General features: G+C 40.5%; 3 protein-coding genes across 6 annotated transcripts; 1 reads left to right on the forward strand and 2 right to left on the reverse strand.

Moving 5' to 3' along the window:
* The first annotated feature begins 501 nt into the window (after positions 1 to 501).
* On the forward strand, positions 502 to 11,956 carry phaf1 (phagosome assembly factor 1). 2 transcript variants are annotated; one of them, XM_028407592.1, is made up of 16 exons: positions 502 to 1,787; positions 1,888 to 1,970; positions 2,936 to 3,019; positions 3,098 to 3,141; positions 3,480 to 3,559; positions 3,650 to 3,744; positions 4,906 to 5,003; positions 5,164 to 5,276; positions 5,605 to 5,738; positions 5,892 to 5,975; positions 6,257 to 6,339; positions 6,424 to 6,467; positions 6,559 to 6,608; positions 6,988 to 7,046; positions 7,151 to 7,223; positions 7,454 to 11,956. In XM_028407592.1, exons 1-16 carry the CDS (start codon positions 1,724 to 1,726, stop codon positions 7,547 to 7,549), a joined length of 1,284 nt encoding a protein of 427 aa, XP_028263393.1. In that variant the 5' UTR covers positions 502 to 1,723; the 3' UTR covers positions 7,550 to 11,956. The 2 variants fall into 2 exon arrangements, with proteins under 2 accessions (XP_028263393.1, XP_028263394.1); XM_028407593.1 differs by having other exon boundaries at positions 4,939 to 5,003.
* A 22-nt stretch (positions 11,957 to 11,978) lies between these two features.
* Positions 11,979 to 16,371, reverse strand: b3gnt9 (UDP-GlcNAc:betaGal beta-1,3-N-acetylglucosaminyltransferase 9). 2 transcript variants are annotated; one of them, XM_028407590.1, is made up of 7 exons: positions 16,184 to 16,371; positions 15,066 to 15,478; positions 14,842 to 14,961; positions 14,196 to 14,540; positions 13,866 to 14,107; positions 13,536 to 13,791; positions 11,979 to 13,449 (listed from the first exon to the last, which is right to left on the reverse strand). In XM_028407590.1, the coding sequence occupies exons 2-7, from the start codon at positions 15,168 to 15,170 to the stop codon at positions 13,105 to 13,107; spliced, it is 1,413 nt and encodes a 470-aa protein (XP_028263391.1). In that variant the 5' UTR covers positions 15,171 to 15,478; positions 16,184 to 16,371; the 3' UTR covers positions 11,979 to 13,104. The 2 variants fall into 2 exon arrangements, with proteins under 2 accessions (XP_028263391.1, XP_028263390.1); XM_028407589.1 differs by having other exon boundaries at positions 14,196 to 14,543.
* A 1,334-nt stretch (positions 16,372 to 17,705) lies between these two features.
* Positions 17,706 to 24,435, reverse strand: bbs2 (Bardet-Biedl syndrome 2). Of its 2 annotated transcripts, none has more exons than XM_028407972.1 (18): positions 24,307 to 24,435; positions 23,677 to 23,811; positions 23,314 to 23,541; positions 23,071 to 23,196; positions 22,874 to 22,936; positions 22,605 to 22,682; positions 22,400 to 22,504; positions 22,158 to 22,244; positions 21,867 to 22,002; positions 21,574 to 21,713; positions 21,267 to 21,396; positions 20,901 to 21,072; positions 20,680 to 20,809; positions 20,432 to 20,551; positions 20,151 to 20,288; positions 19,262 to 19,374; positions 19,019 to 19,167; positions 17,706 to 18,728 (listed from the first exon to the last, which is right to left on the reverse strand). In XM_028407972.1, exons 2-18 carry the CDS (start codon positions 23,791 to 23,793, stop codon positions 18,622 to 18,624), a joined length of 2,139 nt encoding a protein of 712 aa, XP_028263773.1. In that variant the 5' UTR covers positions 23,794 to 23,811; positions 24,307 to 24,435; the 3' UTR covers positions 17,706 to 18,621. The 2 variants fall into 2 exon arrangements, with proteins under 2 accessions (XP_028263773.1, XP_028263772.1); XM_028407971.1 differs by having other exon boundaries at positions 20,892 to 21,072.
* Positions 24,436 to 24,440: the final 5 nt, after the last annotated feature.

The raw sequence follows: 24,440 nt of genomic DNA on the forward strand, positions 1-24,440 counted from the left end.
TCACCGAAATCTAAGACCATTCACATAAAAGAGAGCTGGGTTATTATATCATAGAATATTGTTTCAACAAAACTCCGCATAAGCCTAGTCAAATAAGCACAAGTATTTGACAAAGTTAGGAAAACAGCATCTTATGTCACAAAACTGGGATAAAGAGCATCATGGTCATCTGCAACATAATAATTTGCACGGCTGGAAATCTATTGATTCATAATAAATAAAGCTCTGAAGTAAAGTGATGAGATGTTCAGGACGATCTGTTCAAAAAAGCAAACTTTTTCAGTGGTTTCCAGACCCCAGATGTATGAAATTTGTTGGAGTTGTGTTTAAATATATAGAACTACTAAAATTTTGCACTTATTATTATTATTATTTTGTTATTTTTGGAGTAATGTTTTTAGATTTATAACCTGATAATAAAAACGCTGTCGAATTTGGGCAATTTTGTGTCAGCTGACCATTGCGTCATCACGTAGCCAAACGTATAACGAACACAGGAAGTGGAATTATCAGCTGATCCTGCTGGCTGTTGTTGATGCCTGAAGTTGCTGTTGTTTGGACACTGTGTTGCTCTTATCTGCTCCTGACATTGGGGACATATTAAAGCCGAGAAAGGGACACGGTGGGCATTTACTGGCTGACAAGCTTAAAAGGAACGAGGGACGCGGCGCATCGCGAGCACTTAAGAATTTGCGCACTAGCGGCAGAAGAGCTAGCTCTTAAGCTTGAACCTTCGGTGAAACGAAGAAAGAAAAAGCAGCATAGACAGCCAGCGGCTTGTGCTTTCTTTGTTTATGTCGTGCCAGTCGGAACCGCAATATTAATTTCCATTGTCTTGAATTTAGCATTGTTTTCTTTCTATACGTTATTTATATTTTTACTTCTTCATTACATACACAGTACGCGAACAGGGCAGCTAGTGCGTCCGCTAACGTTAGCTCATAGCGCGAAGAAAACAGTGTTGTTGTCATGTTTTGATGCATTCGTAACCGCCCGACAGTGTCAGATAAGAAAATTAACGGTGAAGCTACTCGGGCTGAAGGAAATATTTAGGTGCCTGTTGTTTAGTTGTCTGCCACTGGATGAGGTACTCTGTTGGACACAACACTGTAGCCAAATATGATCAGATGTTCAGCTAAATCCTTTTAGATACGTTTGTTAAACAACGCTGGTGTCTCTGATTGATTATTCTTATCATTTGTTTCAGTGAAATTAGGTTGTTTTTTTATCTATCGATTTTTAGAACCACACAAACAAGCAGTAATTTGACAGCTGGCCTTGTGCGCTTTAGGTTTGCTGACAGGTTGCGTAATTTGCTTGTGTGCAGTCAGCCAATGCTGGGTAACGGTAACTTGTTGAGTTGACAAACCGACGTGTCTTAGAAAGTTGTAGGTAGGCCTTCGCTCTGGATGTCGTTTTAAATATTTAACACGTGCAATTAAACGGCTTTGGTACCGTTTTAATGTCAAGAACGCCTGACATGAGATAAAAAAGCTAAACTTTTTACTGTAACCTACAGACTTGAGTAGGTGCTTGATGCTCATGCTCATGAATTTGGCAGCTTCAGAAAAATAAGTAGATAGAGTTATGAATTGAAGTAGCCATCTGAAAACTGTTGTGAGACAGTGCTGTGATCAGTAAGAGATAAGCGGGGTGAGAAAGGGTCCCTCAGAGGGTCCCATTGTGTCTTGAAGTGAGGTGAGCTGCCCCCCACTACTTGCCAATGCTGGATCTTGAGGTGGTGCCTGAGAGATCACTAGGAAATGAGCAATGGGAATTTGCCTTAGGTGGGTATGAAACACGGTTAACTTGAAAAGAATTAAGAGTTAGAGCATACTAATGTTAGACTTATTGTGCTTCACCTTGTGTTTGTGTGTCTGTTTTCAGGGATGCCATTTTCCCAGGCCATCTCTATCCTTCAGAAACACTGCCGCATCATCAAAAATGTCCAGGTGCTTTACAGTGAACAGGTAAAACAGCCATTTTTTATAACCTCTCTCACATCCATAATCACAAAAAAATGTTAATCTGCTTGGTCAGAATTCCAGTTTTGGGCAGCAGTACAAGTTTTTGAGGTAGCAGACTTTTCAGTTGTTTCACTTCAACAAATAGTTCAGTGTTCTCCAATCATTCTTCCTAAACTGGTGTGTGTGTATCTGGGATGTGGCAACTAAGACATGCCAAATGTTCAGTGAAATTTGAGTAATAACATACTTTGTCCACCAGAGAGCACTAAAGTTTGTTTTTTAACTTAAATTTAGATGTTTGCACATATCTGAGGTCATAAATAAAAAAGCAGTTTATCCAGTATTTTTGTGTGTTTTTTAAAGTTAACACTGAGACTACATTTTTTTCTTTCTTTTCTAGATGAAATACAGGGCTTGATTGATAAGCCACAGCCTAAACTGAAGCACATGGGTTGTGTAGCTCACATTATGTGCCTGTGCAGTTCAGCTCATCGAGCAATTTTGCAAAAAAATTTAAAATGTGTCCTGTTTGTGGTATTTTGTATAATAGAATGGCAAATCATTGTCAACAGCTTAAGAAAACTGACATATTGGTAAAACCAGGGGAAGACATCTTTTGATAATGGTTTAAAAGTGGGCTGGTGAATTCAAACAGTGTTCAGCATCTGTATTTGTCCATTTGCTGTCTGCAATGTTCAATTACCTGAAGTATATACCACATAGATTATTGACTTTACTCAGCTGGTTGTACTGCATGTTTTTAACAGATCTCCTTGCCAATCTGCCTAAGGCCACTGACTTTTTAATCACCCTTTATGGTCATAGAATCTATAGAAACATCTATCAGGGGGTGCTTTGTGAACACTATGACTCAGGTTTAAGATTGATTAAATTCTGCCAATCTGAGGCACCACCCACTGGCCAGGCACTGGCCTGTTTATTAATTAGTTTGTTTATCTCCCCTCCAGACTCCCCTCTGCCATGACCTCATACTGAACTTGACTCAGGATGGGATTAAACTGCTGTTTGATGCCACAAGTCAGAGACTCAAGGTGAAAACTGTTGATTCTACATATTGAGTAAAGATGTTATTTGTTTCTACAAATGTTTTCATTTTTCCTCTGTTACAGGTGATTGAAGTGTATGACCTGAGCAAAGTCAAGTTGAAATACTGGTGAGTAGATATTTCATGTTTACCTGTTTATTAGAGTTTAGCTATTGTTCTATACCCTCCATCTACCTATAGAAGATTGTGGTGATGTGCAACATGTTGTTCACTTCCAACTTAAAGCCAGAGCTCCCTGCAGTTAGACCTTCAGCTGCTCAATAATTAAGTCTGGATACATCAATGTTTTTCTTTTTCAATGTATGTTTACAGTTATGTTGTTTTCAGTGGAATCTAATTCCTGTCATTGACATTTGCCCTAATCTAATCTAATGCAGTGCTGGTCGTATGATTGTTAATAGATTTAAAGCTGGCTCTTATGTGTGTGTGTGTGTATTATGTTTCAGTGGAGTCCATTTCAACTCTCAGGCCATTGCCCCCACAATAGAGCAAATAGACCAGTCTTTTGGAGCTACTCACCCTGGAGGTAGTTTACAAAGCTTAGTCACACTTTCAGTGTTTACACTCAACAATAATTAAATAAGGATTTCTTTTATCTTCACACCTCTCTGTTCAGTTTACAATGCTGCAGAACAGTTGTTCCATCTCAACTTTCGAGGACTGTCCTTTTCCTTTCAACTGGACTCATGGAATGAAGCTCCTAAATACGAGGTGAGAACATTCTGATCCATCTGCTTGTCGTTTGTTCTGGTCGCAGTGATTCAGGCCAGCCTTGTGATATAAGCAATTCCACTGCATATGCACAGCCTGAAGTCAAGGTCTTTGTTTGTCATGCCTAATCACACACGTACTGGTATATGGTGACAGATGGATGTCCTGTGAGCTAAGTGATTACAGATAACAGTGACAATAGGTGTACATTGTGCTATGTTCAGGCCATGTTTATTCTGTTTCAGCTTTTATGCATTCTGTTGTAACAAAAAAAAATCACTCAGCGTACATGTGGTGACAATTACAAAATATGTATTATTCAGTCGAAGTTTGTCACTGAATGAATGCTGTGTTCACTCTGTACATGTGCATCATTTGTCACAGTTATCTGTGTCAGACACATATTTTGCAGCCTGTTTGAGTTTGTGCTTGTGTAGATTACACAGGAGGAACATTCATCTATAATGGTAACAAGATGTTGATATAAAAAAATGAAAGTGTTGAGCCCTCCAAACTCTGCACCTTCATGTTCATAAATACTTAAATTCTCCTGCTCGATGCACAAATGAGTTCAACTGCACTTTACACAGACATCGGAGCTGTTAAGATAAAGTCTGTGTAATGTTCAGTCTTCATACGTACAGCTCTGCTGGGTGATGTCCAGAAAATGTCAGGCAAACATTGCATGTCTGAAAGTGGCTTCAGAGACTTAATTGTTACGGTTTCTGTGTGATTTGTGTTTACTCTATGCTGCTGTTTTCAATCCAAACCAAATGTGCTCTCATTTTTCTGTTAGTAAGTTCATACTGAAACCTGTCTTCTGTGACAGCCAAGAAACCAAAGTATGCACATTTATAACAAGCTTTTGTTTGTATTTCATATCAGTGTGACTCATGCAAGAATTTCAACACAAAAAGAAATACAGTGTTACGTGTTACAGTGTTAAGTCAAATTGATTTGTGATTGCATGTTAGAGCGTGCAGATTAAAGGTTTCGATCTGACAGAGATCCAAGTTTAATCAAAATACAGTGTCAAACAAGACACAGTATTCCACACAGTACAATGGAAAAAAGGTATTTGTATGATGCTACACTAACATGCATTTTGATGAGCACATGAGCCTTAGTCCTTTACTACTCCCAGCTGTTTTGCCTTGACAGCCTAACTTTGCCATGGGTTTGGCCTCCCTGCAGATTCCACATGGGGCCATGGTTAAGAGGATGCACATCTACACTGGCAACAACCTGCAGGAAACAAGGTACATCGTAATCACAATGCTCCTGTCTGGCCAGGAGATGTCTCTCCTTTTTTTACAAATTATGTTTATAGAGTTTTAAGCCTCCACAGTTTGACAAACATCATTAATAAATAGTCACAATGAATAAAGTGCACATATACCCTTGTCTTTGCCTCTTCAGAGCTCCTGCCATGCCGTTGGCATGTTTCCTTGGCAACATCTATGCAGAGTGCGTGGATGTCCTGAGAGATCGGGCTGGACCTCTGGGGCTCAAACTCCGTCTTCTCACTGCAGGTATCACAAGTCTCCGGGTCTGTGTTTGAGGACTGTGAATAAGGATTTATGATCAAAATCTATGCTTTTACACATGTTTTCCGGCTGTTTTCCATACATACTGTTTTTTTCTCCTTCGCCACTCTAAATCTGATGTTTTTTTCATATTAATGTGTAATACAGCTGGACAGTTTTAAATGACTTTTCATTCTATAAGCATTAACAGCAACACAGATTTTTACAACTGTTATTTACAGATCAGTTTAATTGTTTGTTTTTGTTTTTTTCTGTCAATTATATGATAACTGAATGATTTCCCTTCCTGCTGTATTGTCCTGTGTGAGTACAGGCTCTGGTCTGGGTGTGATGGCTGATGCTAAAGTCAGATCTTTAGAGAGAAATATCTACTTTGGAGATTCCTGTCAGGATGTACTGGGTGCTCTGGGTTCACCACATAAAGTCTTTTACAAGTCAGAGGACAAGGTAGGAACTCTTTCATTTCTTGTTATAGCTAGTTATAGTTAGATTTATGCATTGCATACCTTAACAGTGTTTCACATTTTCATTGTTGCTTGACTAAAAGGGAAAATAGAGCAGTTAGTTCAAATCTGTGTTATCACTATTTTTTATTTTTAGATGAAGATCCACTCTCCATCACCTCATAAGCAGGTTCCTTCCAAGTGTAATGACTACTTCTTCAACTACTTCACCCTTGGAGTGGTGCGTAAGCTTAGCCTAGGCTTGTTTGTGTGTGTTTGTATACGTTTTTGTGAATGTTTTAGGGTTATGAACTAAACCTCTTAGAACAGTATGTTTTACAGTAGTCTTAGATCAACTGTACTGCACTCCTAACAATGCAGGTGGTGTTGTAGTCTTGTCTTTATCAGCATGTACTCACTCAGTGTTTCTAGTAGATAGGACAATAATAGTCAAGCTTTACCACACATATGGTACAGTAATGCAAGAAAACACCTTGATGATTACATTTTCCTGTTTTTCAGGATATCTTGTTTGACTCATCAACTCACCTGGTTAAGAAGTTTGTACTCCATACAAACTATCCTGGACATTACAACTTCAATATGTAAATGCATTTTGTGCAGTCAGCTCTTTTCTTATGCTTCCTTTACCTTACCTTATCCTCTTTTTCATTGTGGCTTTTTAACAGATACCATCGATGTGACTTTAAGATTCCACTAGTTATCAAAAAAGGTGAGACAGTTCTCAGTCACAAATTCTCACATATAATGCATGTGTCTCAGTATTAATACTTTTATTTGATTGTTTCTGTTCTTAAATTTAGAAGGAGCCGAGTCTCAGACTGAGGACTGCATCTTGACCACCTACAGCAAGGTCAGTCGGGAGGAGCTGCATGTTTGATTTGGTGATTTTCTAATAAACCCTTTGCCCATGTGTGATTAATGTGGTGGAGCAGCACAGATTTTTATTGTCTGTGCGCGGTTGTCTACTAACCATAAGGTTGGCAGTTTGATTCCCAACCCTGGCTGTATGCCGATGTGTCCCTGGGCAAGACACGTAACCCTTAGTTGCTGAGTAGGTAGAAGGAAGCACTGCATAAATATACAGCTTTTTTATGTAAAGCTGATCTAACCACAGCTCTCTTATCTCTCAGTCAACCTTTTTATAGATATACAATGACATTAGTGACAAACGTGCAGTGGTGCTGGAAAGTGTCCTTATCTGAACTTTCTGCACTATTTGTTTCTCTCAGTGGGATCAGATTCAGGAACTGCTGGGCCATCCAATGGAAAAGCCTGTAGTGCTTCACAGGTAAACCACACACTGACGATCAGTCCTACATAGACTATGAGAAGATTTAAGATACTGTCAAATTGAGTGTCCTCTGACACTGTTATATGTTTGTGTGTTGGCAGATCCTCTTCAGCCAACAACACCAACCCCTTTGGCTCTACCTTCTGCTTTGGACTGCAGAGGATGATCTTTGAGGTGAAAACACAGTATTTTTTGCTGTTAACTAGAATAAGTCAATTTTTAGGTGTCTCAAGGCACTTTACAGAAAGGAAAAACTCTTTTAACAGGAAGAAATCTTGAGCAGGACCCCAATCATAGGGGGGGGGGCTTCCTGCTGATAGCTGGCTGGGTAAAGGGAAAAAAGAGGTAGACAGGACAGAGAGTATGCTGCAGGGTGTAATAATCTCCGTTTCAATCCTCTTCAGGTGATGCAGAATAACCACATAGCTTCAGTGACCCTCTACGGTGCTCCACGAACCACCAGTCAAGCCCGGCCTGAGTCCAGTAGTAGTTCCCACTGAACAAGTAACAAGACCTTCGTCCATTTCTGGCCTGTCCTTAATCTATTCTACTGACTGTAATTCTAATCCAGAGTCAGATTCTTAACCGAGCAGACCTAACCGAACAACAAAGTTACTCTTGCCAGCAAGGGTGCTAAACACTGAACAGAGAAACGACTAAATCAGACCTGCGTTTAATCAACCTTCCCTGTTGGGAAGTACCCTTCGGCCAGACAAACTCACTTAGCATGGTCAACCCATCTCAGACTATCCACGAACACCCAAGAGCTAGTAGCATGGTCACAGTCCTGGAGCAGTGAGCATGCTTTAAAGAGAAACCGATGAAATGTTATCTCGGTGGTGCTGCAAAGTGAGACAGTGAAGAAGTCTGCATTCTGGTAGAGCTCAGCTGTTTCCATCCTGCGTTCACGCTGTAGCATGGTTCCACAACTAAAACATATGTCACAGTGACCTCTATAATATTATGGGGGTGAGACAGCAAGCATTAAAATTCATGTGCTTCAGATCTCAAATTGCTCATCCAAGCTAGTATGGCTGTCGCTAAAAAACTGCTGTGTCCAGAGTGTTGAGACAAACTCTGGTTTGACACACCGAATTCACACCAACCAACCACACTGCCAGCCCGACCAGAACAACCTGTCTTCCTGCCTCAACATCAGAACCGGACCCGACCGGCTAAGTCAAAACCGTTGGACGCATACTAACCGCCAGAACCAAACCAGTCAATTCCCGCCCAGAGCCAAACACATCGAAAGCTGGAGAGGACATTTACTAAAAGTGGAAGAAAAATCCTGATTTTTGTCATGTGAGAGAAGATCCAATCACACTCAGGGTTTGGAGAAAGACGTTCCAAACGTTACCTTCTCGTTGTCCAGGCCAGTCCAATCACACTGAACAGAGCGATCCAAACACCATTATTGTCTCCCTCCTCATGTTCTTACTCTTCCATCTTTGTTCAGCGGTGCCCACAGACACATAGATACAAGCACATGTAACGGCAGTAAACACTCTACTAACCCACAGCTTCGGACGTTAGCGTGACTGTCTCCCTGCTTAACCACACACACCCGCATAATAGAGCATCTGCATGTGTTAGGCTGCTGATTTTTAAATCGACATTTCAACAGACTTTAATTCAAGCACATGCAAACAAACAGCATTTCAGTCCTGTCACTACTATATACATGTATTTCCAATACATGAGAAACCTTTCTTAGTCTTGTAAAATGACATGCAGGCATGACACAGGTATTTGCATGAATGTGGCAGGCCTTTCTTGAATGAGAGGAGACTGATTACAAGCACAAACTGACAGCCCAGGTTTTGTTTGTCTGATTATTATCTTCCTGCATGTTGTGAGAGGCAGACTTGGCACACACTTTTCTTTCTCTCTGCCCTCTGTTCAACCATTCAAAACCATTCTCATTGTGTACTGTTTTTAAATCCGTTTTTACATTTGCACTAATACACAACTTTTTACTTGATTGTGCTCTGGAGAAATTAGGAGAGATGACGTGTGTGCATGTGAATGTGTGTGTGTGTGTGTGTGTGTATGATCCATAGGTTTGGACAGAAAAAGTCCGGTGTAGGTGCATGGTGTTTGTAGTCCTGTCTTTGTTAACTCCATCTTCCCTGTATTCGTTCTTTCATCTCTACATTTGATTGATGCATTGCAATTCATCTCTCAGCGATGTCTGCATTTATTTCTTCATTGAATTGCCAAATGCTACAGCCAAAGACGTTTCAGGATGTTTTCACTTGTTCTGCTGACATTATCCATGTTATCTCTTTGACAGTCATTGTGTCAGCGCTCTCTGTTCTGTTGCATCTTTTGTTTTTAACTTGCACATCATAGTCATCGCTGTGATAATGCCTCTAAATTCAGCTCCTGGTTTCTGTAACAGCTGACTCAGTCCATTTGTTGTCCGGATTTGGTCCAAGCTTAAGACGTGAACTTGTTAAAGTGTCTACTTGTACAGAGTGGTAATAATCAGTGAGCTGTAATTTAAAGAATTACCATTGTTTCTCTGTGGATTTAGTACATTTGCACCCATTTTGGAAATGGGAAGTCATTCCTTCATCCTAACATGTGATGGCATTCTACCACCCCTCCTCCCCCCATGTATGAATTTACATTCATTTTAATTTCAAGCAAATTAATAAACTGTGTATTAATTGTAATACACACATTCTCATCATTGATCCTTGGTACAAACAGCATTTGCTTGTTTCTTATATGTATCGACAGCTTATGTGAAGGTGTCATGGTAGGACCTATATACACGATAAAAGGATAACAGTACTCTGCAGACGTTTGTCTTCGCGTTATATTTTTTATTCTAGCATTGCCATTCAAATGCCAATGTGGTATCTTATTTTTGCGTGTTCTTCGGCAACCACCGATACATTCGGCTACATTTGATAAATTGATTTTTATCTGTTTTTTCTTATTTTCTTTGTCTAAGCCTTCATGTTATGTGCATCAAACCAGAATCCGTTGACCACCTTTAAACAGTAATTAAAAATATAATATTAGGATATTTAAAGTTCCTAAATCACAATCTAAGGTAACAATTCTAACGTGATAAATGTTTTTTTTTTTATTTATTCAGGCCCTAATGCTTATGGAGTTAATGTTGTTGTACAAAGACTGTAAATAGTTGTGTGGTTTTTTTTTTTCTGATGTCCCTTATGATATTAATGGCTTGGCATTCATTCAGGCACTGGCTGACTATCCTAATATCCCCTCCCCTATCAGAAGAAGGCACAGTATCTGCTCACAAATCCCCCAAAATATTCTTAAGTTTGAATTCTACACCACTCAGTATTGCATTTTTTTTACATACACAGGCAGGAAAAACACTAGTATGTGTCCATGTTTGGGCTGGAAGAAACCATTGGTTGTTTTTGTCAAATGGGCAAAGTAAGATTGGAGACGAGCTTTGGTTTAGTACAAAAAATTCTCTGGCTGCAGTGCTCTTGGTGAGGTAATGTGGTTTCTTAAACTGAGACACCAACAGACTCATTCTCTGACTGGATCCACAGGTTTCATATGTTTAAAAGCAGTGTGTGTCCAGTCTAATACAACAGTGTCCCCTATTTAAACTGAATGGGAAACAGATTTAACTGTCATGAACGCCATATCCAAATATTTAACCACCACTTGCTTTAGTGCAAGCGAACATGGGGAAAAAATAACAACATACTTGTTGAACATTGTGCCTCATCTCCCACCAAGCCTGTCTTTGACTTCTGTCTATATCTTCTCTGTTTAAGAAAAAGAAAGAATTTCCTTGTACATACAATTGAAAATGCATTTGAGCTGTATCGGTGTACAGTATGTATGTGTGCGTGTCACTGAGCCCTAGCAACAAGCTAACATAGTATTATGGCCGTCTCAGTCATTTTTGTTTTTTACTTTTTTTCTTCAGCAAGTTGTAGGTTGGGTTTGCCAAAACGGGGAGGTTTAGATTTGAGATGATGCTGTTTGGCAATCTGTTAAATAGTCAATTACATGTCAGTGGAGAGATTTAATTTTTTTTACTCCCTCCACCCACTGCAGAGTTTCAATAAAGTGGAAATTTCCCAAAACATACAGAGCCTTCATCCATTAGAAGCAGACGGAGAAAAGAAACTGGAGAAACAGAAGAGATAATGTACATGAATATCCAGTTATTTTGGGAAAACTAAGAGACAGAGAGGAGAAACGGACAGGGAGGGTGCTGGGTTGGTAATCTCACCCAAACTCAGGTGGACATATCACATCCTTGTTTTTCTAAGATTTTTCAGATGGAAAAACAAGTGAGGTCTGTGCGTATGCGTAGCTTTTCAATTTTTGATTTCATTAAATGCGGGAGTGAGTGATGATCACAGTCTGATTGTTGTTATTTATAATGGACAGCTTTAGTTTAGTGTAAAGATAATCTCATATTTACGCTTTGTATTGTCTGTTCTTGGTATTATAATGTTCTGTTGCCCATCTCCCCGACTCCCCTCAGATTATTTTTGTGTACATTTTAAGCCCATTTCTGGAAATGGGGCAATTATACATGATTAAAACTCGTGAAATTCATTGGAATGTGGCGTTTTATATTTTGAATACTCTAACTTTCTGTATGAACAACTTATGTAGATTTATCCAGCATGTCCACTGGGGAAAAAAAGGCAATAACAAAACCATGTAGTGCAAAGAAAAGAGCTGACTGAACGCTTTGCTCCTGCAAATTACCTTGACGGTGTGTTGGTGGTTGTTGAGATGTGCTCCTGCTGTGCAACCTCAAACAACTACAATGCAGCATTTGGACTTTATGAACTCAAATGTTCACTGTTCAATAACATCAAAGTTCATTTTCTGTGTGCGCAACCAGGATATGAAAAAAATAATAATAAAAATGTGGATGTGGAAAAGACTAAGCTTTTTCTTTCTGAGTTTTACTACTCACAAAATGAATTTTAATTTGTCAAATAATGTCTTTTTGATCCCTGTACGTATTTTCCCCTGAAGCATAGTCCTCAGTTGGTCCATTAGAAGAGAGGAGGACATAGCCTCTTTATCCACAATTTATCACTGCTTTGTCTAAATGCACAATACAGCTCATTGTGTTGAACGTGTCAGGTTAGCATCCTAACATGTAGCACTAAACACAAATACAAGTAATGAGAAGGAGGCATTCCCCATCCGATTGACCTTGTTTCTGGTCAATATGAAAAACAGATCTTATTATTATTATTACTGAATGATTTGATGAGGGAAGTATACAGCAGAAACATGACTGAGTAAAAGGCACCAGCATGGCTGGAGTCCAGAGAGCATGCAATCGTTTGACAATTATTCTAACAGACAATTAAAAGCTATAAAAATGTGTGAATGTGTCACAGCTGAGTGTGAATCATCATCCTTACAGCTTTGTTAACACTGAATGATGTCAAAACTAATGAGGCTAAAGAGGTGCAAAGAAAATCTGAGAATTATACAAAACCCAGAAGCACACCCTACTTTCAGCAGAGGATTTGTGTGTGTGTGTGTGTGTTGGTGTGTTCTCATCGTGCAGCTGGTTTCCATTTAGACTCCATTTGTTTCTCCAGGGAACAGATAATGCGAAGGTCCATTCGTGCTCCTATCCAACGTGACAAAGAGAAGAAGGTCTCTGCTAAAAATTCATGTCATGACAGGGGAAGTCTCTGCTGTCTTCTTACTGTTTAAAGACACAGTCTAGGCAATGCCATTTTCTCAAAATTGCAGCTGTGCAGTTAAACCAGCTAACCACACTTTGTTATAATCTCCTTCTGTAATTCAACACATGGTAAAGTGGAGGACATGGACTTACTTTCAAATAACAACAAAAAAAGACAGATGGGGCACTGATGGCCAAAACGTCTTTGAGAACATTTTGCTTTTGCCAATTCATCCCCCCCACCAAAAGACAACGTGCCAGCTTGGCTTAAGTGTCATATGACTCAACACAAGCCTTTCAAATTGACCACAGATCCTGAGTTACAACCATTTTCTACTTGCCAGGGTTTTTGAGGATCCCATTCAGCCCTGCAGAAAGCAGCTAATGCATGACAAACACCTGCTTCTCTCCGTAGTCCGTCTCGTCTTCCACCATTTCTCCCATTCTCCCCCTCCATTTAAAGGGCCAGGATGTCAGGCTGGTCCTGTTGTGGCAGCTCAGTTTGGGGTCATGCAGGAGGTTCCACATGAGCCAGATCTGAGGGACGCTTAGGCTGTGAACAACCATAAGTTCTCTGTAAAAGCAGGGGTCAAAAGTCTGAAGGTGGGGTGCTGCAGATGGGCGGGGGATTCCGAACGTCCGAAAGCCCTGATGGCGTGACGGTTTGACGCCGATCAGCTGGAGGCACATTCCCAGAAAGACATCATCAATTGGGAACAACTCCACCTAGGAGAATGTTTTAAAACTCATTAGCAATCGAATATAATTATAAAAACAATATGTAATCTTCTTGTTTCCTAATTTTGAAGTACCTGTTGACAGGCAGAGCTTAGTCTCCGAGCTGTATGTCCTGACATAACAAAGCCTCCTCCGCCAGCATAATTTGGGTACAAACCCCCTCCATACACAAACTCTGGCACATAGTACTTGGATGTGCGCCTGCGAATGGGTTTGGCATTGAAAATAATATCACCGACAAACAGATCCTCATCTGGCTCTTTACCTTGTAGCATCTCTAGTATGTTTTCAACATTAACATACACATCAGCATCACCTTTGAAGATGAACCTGGAAGAGAAAAGATAAAAGTAAACCAAGGATTCAGGTAAAAATGTTGCTTTGGTACACTAATTAACACTGACTTGACATGAGGACAGCTGCTGTTGACCCATTTCAAGAAGTGAGTCTCCTTTAGAGTCAGGTTAAAGAAGGTATCTTCAAAGTCCCAGAGCAGGATGTCTCGGAAGGTTTGACTCTCGTAGGCCAGAAGTCGATCCCACAGAGGCAGAGCAGTGCGATTCCTGGGAACCCCAAGCAGGAACACAGTACGGATGGACACACCATTTTGGAAATGACCTTCTTTACCCCATGTCCGACGGACCACCTAAAAGGAGAGAAGGGTTGTTTCATTAACCACCACATATGACACATCATTTCTTTCTAAAACACACATACGTGCAGCATCATTTTACCTGGCGCTTATCAAAGTCTGCGGCCACGGATTTCACTGCTATGAGCATGTAGGGCGCCGTCTCAGGTCCTCCGTCCTCCTCTGCTGCTATGATGTGACATTTCACCGGCTGGTCGATGAGCAGCTTAAAGTCTCTGTTGTCTTTTTCTCTCAGATAGCCCTCAAAGTCAAATGGTGGCAAAGTGGGCAGAGGATTCACAGCTGCTTTGGTTGGTACAGCATTCTTTCTGCGGGACTTGGATTTGCTCTTAGACTTAGCCTGGGGCTTAGATTTGGGTTTAGGAGGTTTAGACTTGGGCTGGGGCTTGCAGGGGGGCAGTTTTGGCTCTGACGCACTGGGTGAGAACTGCTGGAAAGAGAGAAAATGAGTAAATGTCACCTTAAGGGGAACAACACAATGTCCATTTTCAGAGTCCTGAGTTGAAAGTTTACAAATATATTATTTGCTTTTATTTTAAGCCATCAGTTGCCCATCATTTGTTTATTAACACCAATCATTTAAAATAAAAACAAATATGGAGTCTAATATGTGTCTTTATGTCTAAATCACACACAGACACGTCTGTCTAAAAGATAATTTTGTAAATTAAAAAAACTGCAATTTGTTGTAAAATTGTTAAGTTATGTCACGGTGGAAACAGTCGTACCCCTTGAGAGTCTGGGCCCACTTTGGCCCCGCTGGCTCCCAGCAGGGTCCGACTGGAGCTGGTAGAGCCGTGGATTTCCAGTTTCCACATCGGCCTGTCCCATCCTGAGGAAAGCACAACCTAGAAACATGGGTGAATTTGTTTTTATCCGTCATGAGGCAATTATGAAGCAAAAATATATGATGTTAATATAAAGTCTGTGTTGTGGTTTGTCCCATCCTGACCTGTCGTGCATAGAGCAGCAGGCAGAAGAGCACCAGCAGCAGAACTGTGCACATCACATCTCCCTTCACATAGAGGATCCTCCTCATCATCGTCCTTCTCAGCATCTTCTGAAGATACTGACTTTAGTTCAGTGTTGAACAGCAGTACACTGAAGAGAGGAGCCGCATCAGTGCCAGGCTGCTAAAGGTCTAGGTGCAGAACATTTGGGGATTTTCCTTCGTCCTGTCTGCAGCATTCTTGCGTACCATTTCAAACCTGCTGTGTGTTGTTCTTGTACAGTGATCAGGTTGGTATTCTCAAGCCATAACAAGACTACAAGTTTGCGTTAGCAGCAAAGAAATATAGATTGAGTCAGTTATTGAGCATGTCCATCCTGCTGGACTGTGTCCCTGTGGTCTCTGGCACCAGCATCCTGGAAAACATCAGAAAACAACAATCACACAGGTCAGCTATAACAAGGAGCTCTTTACAAATCAAGATACTTTTTACCAAGCTGATGCTCCATGTTGCTAAGTCTGTTATTCTATTCTGTCTTTTCTGATTTACTACCTGGAAATAAACCCTGATTGTAAAACTGTTAGTCATGCATTAAATCTTATTTTGGCCAATTTTCATGAAGAAAAGTCTTCCACAACCACACATCTTTCTTTTTTGCAGTGATTATTCATCATGTTTGATACATTTGCATGGTTTGGCGCATGCAATATGAATAATTAAAAGTAAGTCAACATGTTGATGACTGTTCTTGCATTAGCTACTCTCTTGTTTTATTCCCATCCCAAATTTATAACCGTGTTCAGGAGGGGGGAGTCTGCGCCTTATGTAAGAGAAAATGAATATTCCAAAGAACACGGTGTCCCTGCGTTTATTTTAATGTACCAGCACATGCCACTTAACAGGAGAATACTTTGTGTTAGCCTGGCAGTGATCCGAGTGACTTTAAATGCATCTTTATGTCTCTGTGCGATAAATTCCAGAGATCCACGGCCAAAAAACGTCATGAGCAACTGACGCGACGTATCCCAGCCGTCTTGATTTATCAATATAATTTTCCCTTTTCTATAATCTTGAAGTACTTAGCAAATTTCCCCAATTAGTCCAAGTCTTTTAAACTTACCAGACAGACGGAGGAGGAGGTCAAAGTGAAAACAGCTGTGCAGCAGCTCCTTCTGCACGCTTCACCCAAAACAAAGTGACTTCCACCGACTCTAAACACGAAGATCCAGCGAGGAGCTGACGGAGGGCAGTCCAGACGCTGTTTGATGGCTGGGCGTGCGTGTGTGTGTGCGTGAGAGCAAAACGGGACAGAAGATGAGACGAGCTTGATTTGACCTGGCTGGCGTGGAGCAGCTTTACGAGCTGGTGCGTTCAAGTGCTGTAGGAAACATTGCGTTTAGAAGAAAGCATCGTGGAAGAAAAGGCTGTGCTTAGTCAGCGATAATGTTTGTGTTTTTGCTTTGTTAAAATGTGAACTAATGACTAAATATGTGTACCAAACAGACCAACGGCTCATGGACATTTTTTGAGTTGTGAATCACTATTTTAACGGCTGATGTTTAGGCTATCACATTGTTGGAGGGGATCAAATGGACGGCAGCATCATCCACTGGTTTAAACACGTGATTTAAACTAGAGCTTTGCAAGCCAGATGCCAGCACAGCAAGTAAGGAAGGAGGAATAAACAAGAGAGGGGGAGTGTTGAGGAAAAGTTGCATCGTCTTGTTTTTTTTACTGAGTCCAAGTGAAGATAATTCTGTAACAGAGAAACTGAATAAAGATGTTGCTCAGTGACATCATCAGGACTGATGCTTTCTATCACCAAGACACATTGTTTAGTTGTATACTATTAGAATAAATGATGCATTTAAATAGGACTTGCTCCTCACTAAACCATATGCAGCACCTATAGACTACAGCTGAGTATAGGCAGTGATTGACACAGTGTAATAAAGTTAATCTGACACAATATAACAGAAAGCAGTCCACGCATTTCCCTTTGTCTTTGTGTTTTATTTATGTTTCAGTATACTAGTGTTGCATCTGTTTTTTTCATGCTCAGGCTGTGTGCCAAACTCTGGACAAGTGGGATTTTAGCAAGGGCTAAGACATTTCTACCTCAACATAAAAAAAAACGTTTAACCATACTTACTTCTGTGTGCTGCAAAGATAGCACTGTGAATGTGATGGTAGGCAAGTCTGTTGTCTGTAAACTGTACAAAGGTTGACATGGCTGGTTTCTACAGTTGAGTGCTCAGTAGTCACCCATTGTGATAAATACACTGGAGACCTCTTTAATAGTGTCTACTTGTCTTTAAAACCTATCACGCCTACAGGACCTTTGGATTTGTGGAAACTTGGCTTTAAGTGGGCTAAATGTATTGTTGCTTAACATCTGTCCTGCTGTTTGAAGGAGACATTGAGACTAAAATTCTGACTGCTCTTTCTGAAAAATGACGTCATTTTCTTCTTGGAGCGCTGAGAGCTGGAACAAGTTTCTCTGTTCTTGTGGAGCAAACAGCCTTTAGCTTCTATGTTTTAATCCAATGAGAACTGCACACAGAATAGTTGCTTTTGCAACAAAGTCAACTAACATTTACAAATGTTTAAGATTTAATTTAATAATAGTTTTTGCCACAAACACAAAAATCACATCAACATTATATGAGAACGTTCTATAAAAGATAAACACACAACTCTGGTCCTCTGTGACATTCATCATTTTAAAATAGCTTTTCTTTGGCTACAAACATCACACAAACACAACAGCTGAGAGCGGACGCTTGGCTGTTAGCAAGTTCTCACACAGAAGTATCGGAGCCATCCGTGATTTTAATAGCCTGACTTGACTCTCCCTGAAGGAAGAGGAAGCTGCTGCTCGCTGCCTCGCTCCAGCTGTGCTCTTTCTAAACATCTCTGTGTCAGCTGAATTAAACAGTCACTCTACTGATCCAGCAAGCAGTCGATTTCTCCAAATGTTCACATCTGTGTGTGCACAGTCTGGGTGGCTTTACAGTCTTTTTTTAGACAAAAAAAACATCATCTACGAGAGGACTTCTAGTATGTTACCTCTAATTTTTTGATGCCAATAGACTGTTGCTTTTCAGAAATATTTTGGCAAAAGCCCCCCCCTTCCTGTTTGGTTCAGACTGAACTCACTAAACTGATCTGTTTCTAATACCAGCTGACAACTACATTCATTTTACTGTGCTAAATCAAACCCCTCCAAACAGCCACATAGCTAAAATGGATGACAATTTCACAACTCTGCTCAGCATTTTATTCCTGTGAGCGAGCAGAATTTCAAGTTTCTAGAAGCTGGTGCCAAGCATTGCTGCCAGGCTGTTGCTTCAAACTAAGTCATGGAAAAAGTGGGTTAAGGCTGCAACAGTATCACCATTCCAGAGTCCTGCTGTCTTCTGATTCTCTTGATCCGGATCATTTTGGTGAGACATAAGTGCTGGTCAGAGTTACAGTACTCATCAGTTGTCATTGCAAACATCTCTCTCTCTCGTCAGTCCACTGATCCATATTGGTGCATCCTTCCTCTGTCTGACCTCAGGAAGAGGCAGTGCCCGCCCTCATGATCCTGAAGAGGGCATTGATGTTATTGCTTTTGATGGCGTCTCGACAGGCAGAGATCACCTGGTTCTTGGGCTTACCCACTGAAGAGAGGGATGAAAACATACAGATATATTTAAGGACACAGGCATTTTTCTTTATAGATACTGTGTAAAAATAATTTTTTCATGTGGTGCAAAAAGTATAGAAAGAAGCACACAAGAAGTATATAAGCTGATGTTCTGGGCCCAGAACATCAGCTTATATATATATATTCACACTACACATTGTACTGTATTGTATGTAATGTAAAAGTCACAGGAAACACTAGAGACACTTGAGTGTCTAGCTCTACATATAGCATATGTACACACACTGACACACAGTGGCCTACCTCGTAGTCTCCCGGCCCGCTGAATGGCCTGGTTTACAGACTTGAGACAGGCCAGAAGTGCATTGTGATTGTTAGAGCGGATCTTGTATTCATTGATAAGATCTCTGTTTAGATCATACAGCTCCCTGTAACGCTTCTTCATAGTCATCCTAGAGAGGACAGACGACAGAGTGGATAATGCACAAGTTACAATCACTTTATGGTAAAAATCTATATGAAATGGCACATGTTGTGGTAACTCACATGTCACCCATAAGGCGAGCATCTTCCGCTTGCACCAGCATGTTCCTGATGTAGTTAGAGTGGTCAGCCATAGCTGCAGTTAACTTCTGGTGGACTGCGTGGAACTCATCCACCTGACAAGTAATATTAATACACAGCAGAATCAGTAAAGTATGTCTGTTGTCTTTTAGAAAACAGGCAGGACTGCTTTGTCTTCATGGTAGATTAAACAGAGGCTTGTACATAAAAGTGAGACACGTGCACTTGCAATTGTTTGAACCAATAATAACATATTATATTAGTATTTATTGAAATTATTAGTGATTTGAGTCTTTTTACACAGTATTGTGGCAGTGACAGTGACAGTATTGTGCCTTATTTTTCCCTTTTTCAAATGTTGTAGTTTCACCCCAACAGACCTATGTTAACTACAACCAGCATCACACAACTGTTGCTAAGTGAATGGTCTGTCAGTTCCTACGTTCGTGGTTGTCTTTTCCTAATTCCTTAAGAATTCTTCTCTCCTTCCCGTCCACATGTTTCGTTTACCACTGAGGTCAAGGAACAGTGAATAAGAAAGGATTTTGGAGTTTTTTTGTCCATGACCCAGCTCTGGGTAGATGTATTCTTAAGGCTGGTGAAAAGCAAATATGGACCTATTTCTGAGGTCCTGGGTAATGTTTCTTTGCCACATGGAACAGATACTAGATGCACTACTGTATACTCTCATTTTGTCAAGAATGAATATCTCATATGACTCCTTGACTTCTCCTTGCCCCAACAAAGGAGCCCTTCTTGATGCTGTTATACTAAATTGTACAGTTCAGTATAAACAATAGTGTCTTGGACTCACTGCACTACATAGCACGAAATGGTTGTCTATGACAACAGATGTCAACCTAAGCCAAACCTCAGTGAGTGTAGTGCGTAGATCCTCAAAGTATGTGGGGAAGTCTGCTTCTGCTGACAAGTCCTCTATAGCCAGGAAGGAGGCTAGTGACTGGACCAGGTCTCCTGCTAGGTCGATGTCATCAGTTCTGATGATGATCTGATTAGACAGGTTAGATGTTTATTATTTAACACAGAAAATGTAAAGTAACTATAAACAATTTAACACCAAATATAGCTGAACACCTGAAGCGTGTCTTGTAAAACTGACTACTGCTGAACTACTGCTGTATTTGTGTTTACCTGTCCATTACTGGCCATTTTAAAGGACAATAGTCCACCTGCTCTTAATGAATGAAAGGTGACATCAGGACTCTCCACTCCTTCTGGAAGCAAGAAGTTCTGATTCAGCCACATCACCACCTGTGCACATAAACACACATGCAGAGAAAAATAGCAGACGCAAGGACAGAAGTCAGATTTAAACATACAAACATGTCTTTGCCTGAGACATAAAGTGCATCTGATCAAAACTACTCTTGCCTGCTTACCCTCTGTGGTCTGTCATTGATGCTAAAGGTAACTTTTCCTGTGGGCAGAGCAGCTGAGGAGTCAAATGTGACGTCATACATAGAGAAACGAGGCAGCTGACGAGTGATTTCAAACACATGGAACTGGGTGCTGGAGAGGACAAAAAGAAGATCAGAAAACAATCAAACAATTACTATAATCTTTACAGCACAGCAAGGATTTGTTCTTCTACCTAATATACCTGGTTTTTCCTCCAACAAAGGCTTTTATGTGCAGATCCACTGGTACGTCTTTAGGGGGAATGATGGGCACTTGGATGCAGCCCGACAAGTTCTGGACACTGGGGTGAACAACATGACTCTCACCCTCAAATATCCCCTCTGCAAAGATGAGCACTGCACGGATAATGGTCTCTGGAGAAGATGAAGAAGAGATGCAGATTAGTACCTGCTTGTACCTGTCACATATTCTGTACTGCTGCTCGTCTTGGCCAGGACATCCTTGAAAAAGAGATTATTAATTTTTTCCTGAATAAATAAAGGTGAAATAAATAGTATACTTAGCAGGAACATATTTATGTTTATGCTCAGATACCAAACAATTTTACCATTTGGTGTTGAAATGCTGAGCTCCACATGTGCCTTCTGGTCATCTGTAGCAGCTTTTACTGACAGTGCTGTTTGAAGCTGAGTGTTCGCTGGTATGACACCCATGCCACTGTTCACCTCTGGCACCCCCTGAAACAAAAGGGAGTATGAGTAGTAGTATAAGATACAAAATCATGTAGAATGTTGAATGTAGTGGATTTTTTTAATCGTACCATTATTTAGCAAATAGTGGGCAATACTAAGTTTCTAATTGTAGAAATCTACATACAACAATGTTGATCTTAGGTACTATATAAATATGTGCACCTTAGCATTCTCCTCATAGTTGCGTAACTCGAGCAGAAGATTCTGTCTTCGTTGGCTAAGCTCTCGGATGAGGTCCTGTTCAGCACTGGAATCCATGAGATTGCCTTTTAGGTCCTTACTAGCTGGCAGGTAACCACGAACTAGAAGAGACACATATTGTCACCACTTATTCATATGATGACCAGTGCATTTGTTTGTCCACACACATTTATTTGTGCATTTGCAATATGATGGCCTACACTCAACCTGTTCCAATATTCACACACACACACAGGCAGACCCACAGCACCTACCCTCTCCCTCTATGGAGGTGCAGATGAGTTGTTTCTGTCCATCCAACCTGTAATCTCCCTCCACCACTCCAGCCACAGAAGAGGAGAAATTATCTTTAAAAATAACCTCACCCGTGCGGTCGCTTCGAGCATCGATCTAGAGAGCAAAAGGAATCACAGAGCAATGAGAGCTACAGAAAACAAAGCTGTCAAAATGTAAGGTAAAAGTTGTTTACAATTTTAGAATAACATTTTACATTCTTATGGTGTGTGAAGCTGTTTCTAGATACCAAGCCTGCTAAGTGTACAGACCTTCCCATTGGACCATCCAGTAATAAGCTCCACAACACCATCAGCATTTAAGTCAAAGGCATGGATGCTCATTGCATGATTCTTGGACTGAGAGAGGAGAGAAATAAAACATAGAACAAAAAGGTAGACAGCTTTATACAGTGACATGACAAAGAAATGTTATATGTACAATATCTATAACCACTTGTAGTAAAGGTTAGCCTTTAGTCGAAGAAATACACAATCATGAGCGATTATGGTACCTTGATCCTCCAGTAGCGAGCAGTGCGGTCATAGACTCCCACAGTACCATTGGCCAGGGCATAGCCAAACCTGCTTCCATGCATATAGCACAATGATGTGACTGTCTGTATTAAGAAGGATAGGCAGAGCACAGGATATAAGTCTACACAACCTACAGCACTGCTATGATGATAAGAGTGGTATACACTGAATGCCTGGATTTACCTCATTTTCAGTCATTTCTGACACAAGTTCGTCCTCTTTGAATACTCGAATGTCAAAGTCCTCAGATCCTACCAGAAGCTGTAAATATAGTTAAAACACAATATATTTATTTAGAGCAAACTACACAAAGACTATTAAGATTAAGATTAAGAAACCTTTATTAGTCCCACAATGGGGAAATTGCAATTAAAAATACAACAAGAATAGCAGGTGACCGCTCCCCATCAATTGTCACTATCACCAGGGACTGCCAGGGAGCAAAGACTCACCTCATTTTTACCATCCCCAGTGAAGTCACAGAGCACCAGAGACCTAACATTATCTCCAGTTACCTGTGGACAAGAAACTTCATGATAACAACCCACAAATAAATAATCAAATAAAGAACAATCCATGACGGAGACTGAAACACTGAAACAAGCAGTGGTAAGTAAACAAGCATGTAGTCTGACTGAAAGTGCCTTACTGTCCAAAAGTGGTCATTGCCCACATAGTCAAATCCTTGCAAGGCACAATTCCCTCCAATGATGGCAAGAGGAGAAGGGATGTCCCCAAGTTTCCCCAATACAATGGCATTGGCCCCATCTGTCACCTGTACGGCAAAAACAGTTTTAATCTGTGTGAAGAATGTCTTCATTAACTTTTTCAAGATGTAATCATACAGCATAAACTTAACATGCTTTTAAATCAAAGTGTTACTGGGACAAACCTCTCTATAAAATATATCAGCATTGTCATGGACATCATAGGCCAGCAGGTTAGTTTGTGATCCCACTAATAGTGTGTCTCCAGTGGTATTTGGCCCCAGTGTTCCTGCAGTCAAACAAGTGACTGCCTGGTTGATGTTGAGCAGAGAAATGTCAGAGTCCTGGGTGCTCTGGCTCAGTCGATGAGCCACAGTTCTCTGACCACGAGTGTAAGGGTTGTGGATAAAAACCTTTTGATGATAAAGAAAAAGAATAGTCAAACTGTCAAAGTATTGTAGAGATGTAGATGTAACAGCATAAAGGAGCAGAGGACATGGGTAAAAAAAAACAATCTTATCACATATATATTATATCAGATATATCACCTTTCCAGCTTGTGTGGCAGCTGTAAGACATGGGTGTACTCCGTCAAATTTCCCAATAGTCACCATGCGAGGGTTAATTTTATGGTTTAGCTTCAGCGTAAATATGGGGACCAACATGGCGCTTACTCCGTATCCCTAAACAAACAAGGTGATTAAGACACACAAGTAGAGGAACAATTTTTAATAATTTCAGATAGTAATTTATATATTGACAGAATTCAGCACATTTGCAAAGTAGGTTGCCATTGATATGACAATGCGTGTTTTTGCTACACTAATGTAATTACAGGCTTTAACTCAGCCACCCTGTGGCGAGGTCCGTTGCCTAGCAACACAGAAACGGAAGCTAAAGCTTTTCATCTGGCTAATCTCCCTGTTCTTTACTGTACAAGAATGCCAATTATACGACAGAAAATAAACTTTTAACATGTCTCGTTAACATGCTGTTTTATGTACATCAAACACATCAAGCTTTCGTAGAAATTAATTTTGACCTTATTTTATTGCCTGTACTTACGAGCATAGCATGGTTAGCTAACATTAACGTCAATGTCTTTACAACACCTGCTGAATGAAATTTTAAAGTGACGACACTACAGCATAAGACAAAAGTGATTTGGAAAATCATACCGCGTAGTGCAAACAACCCCACTTGCCCCTCTGTTCAGCTGTAAATGTTTACTTTTCTGCTGCAATAACCCAGCAAGCTAATGAGCTAGCGGCAACACAGGACAGGTAACAGGATTTCAGCAAACTTCCTGTCT

The sequence above is a fragment of the Parambassis ranga genome, chromosome 6, assembly GCF_900634625.1.
Source record: "Parambassis ranga chromosome 6, fParRan2.1, whole genome shotgun sequence".
Lineage (NCBI taxonomy): Eukaryota > Metazoa > Chordata > Actinopteri > Ambassidae > Parambassis > Parambassis ranga.

Bases quoted from the DNA above. Each gene is read 5' to 3' on its own strand.
- bbs2 (XM_028407971.1), bottom strand. From the start codon at position 23,793: ATGTTGGTCCCCATATTTACGCTGAAGCTAAACCATAAAATTAACCCT. The intron at 22,245-22,399 runs GTACCATAATCG...CTCCTCTCTCAG, and splicing joins CTCGCTACTGGAGGATCAAG to TCCAAGAATCATGCAATGAG. The intron at 20,552-20,679 runs GTAAGCAGGCAA...TTATGTGCACAG, and splicing joins TCAATGACAGACCACAGAGG to GTGGTGATGTGGCTGAATCA.
- b3gnt9 (XM_028407589.1), bottom strand. From the start codon at position 15,170: ATGCTGAGAAGGACGATGATGAGGAGGATCCTCTATGTGAAGGGAGAT. The intron at 14,108-14,195 runs GTAAAATGATGC...CTCTCCTTTTAG, and splicing joins CAGACTTTGATAAGCGCCAG to GTGGTCCGTCGGACATGGGG. The intron at 13,450-13,535 runs GTACTTCAAAAT...ACATTCTCCTAG, and splicing joins TAAGCTCTGCCTGTCAACAG to GTGGAGTTGTTCCCAATTGA.
- phaf1 (XM_028407592.1), top strand. From the start codon at position 1,724: ATGCTGGATCTTGAGGTGGTGCCTGAGAGATCACTAGGAAATGAGCAA. The intron at 3,020-3,097 runs GTGAAAACTGTT...CCTCTGTTACAG, and splicing joins CCACAAGTCAGAGACTCAAG to GTGATTGAAGTGTATGACCT. The intron at 5,739-5,891 runs GTAGGAACTCTT...TTTTATTTTTAG, and splicing joins TTTACAAGTCAGAGGACAAG to ATGAAGATCCACTCTCCATC.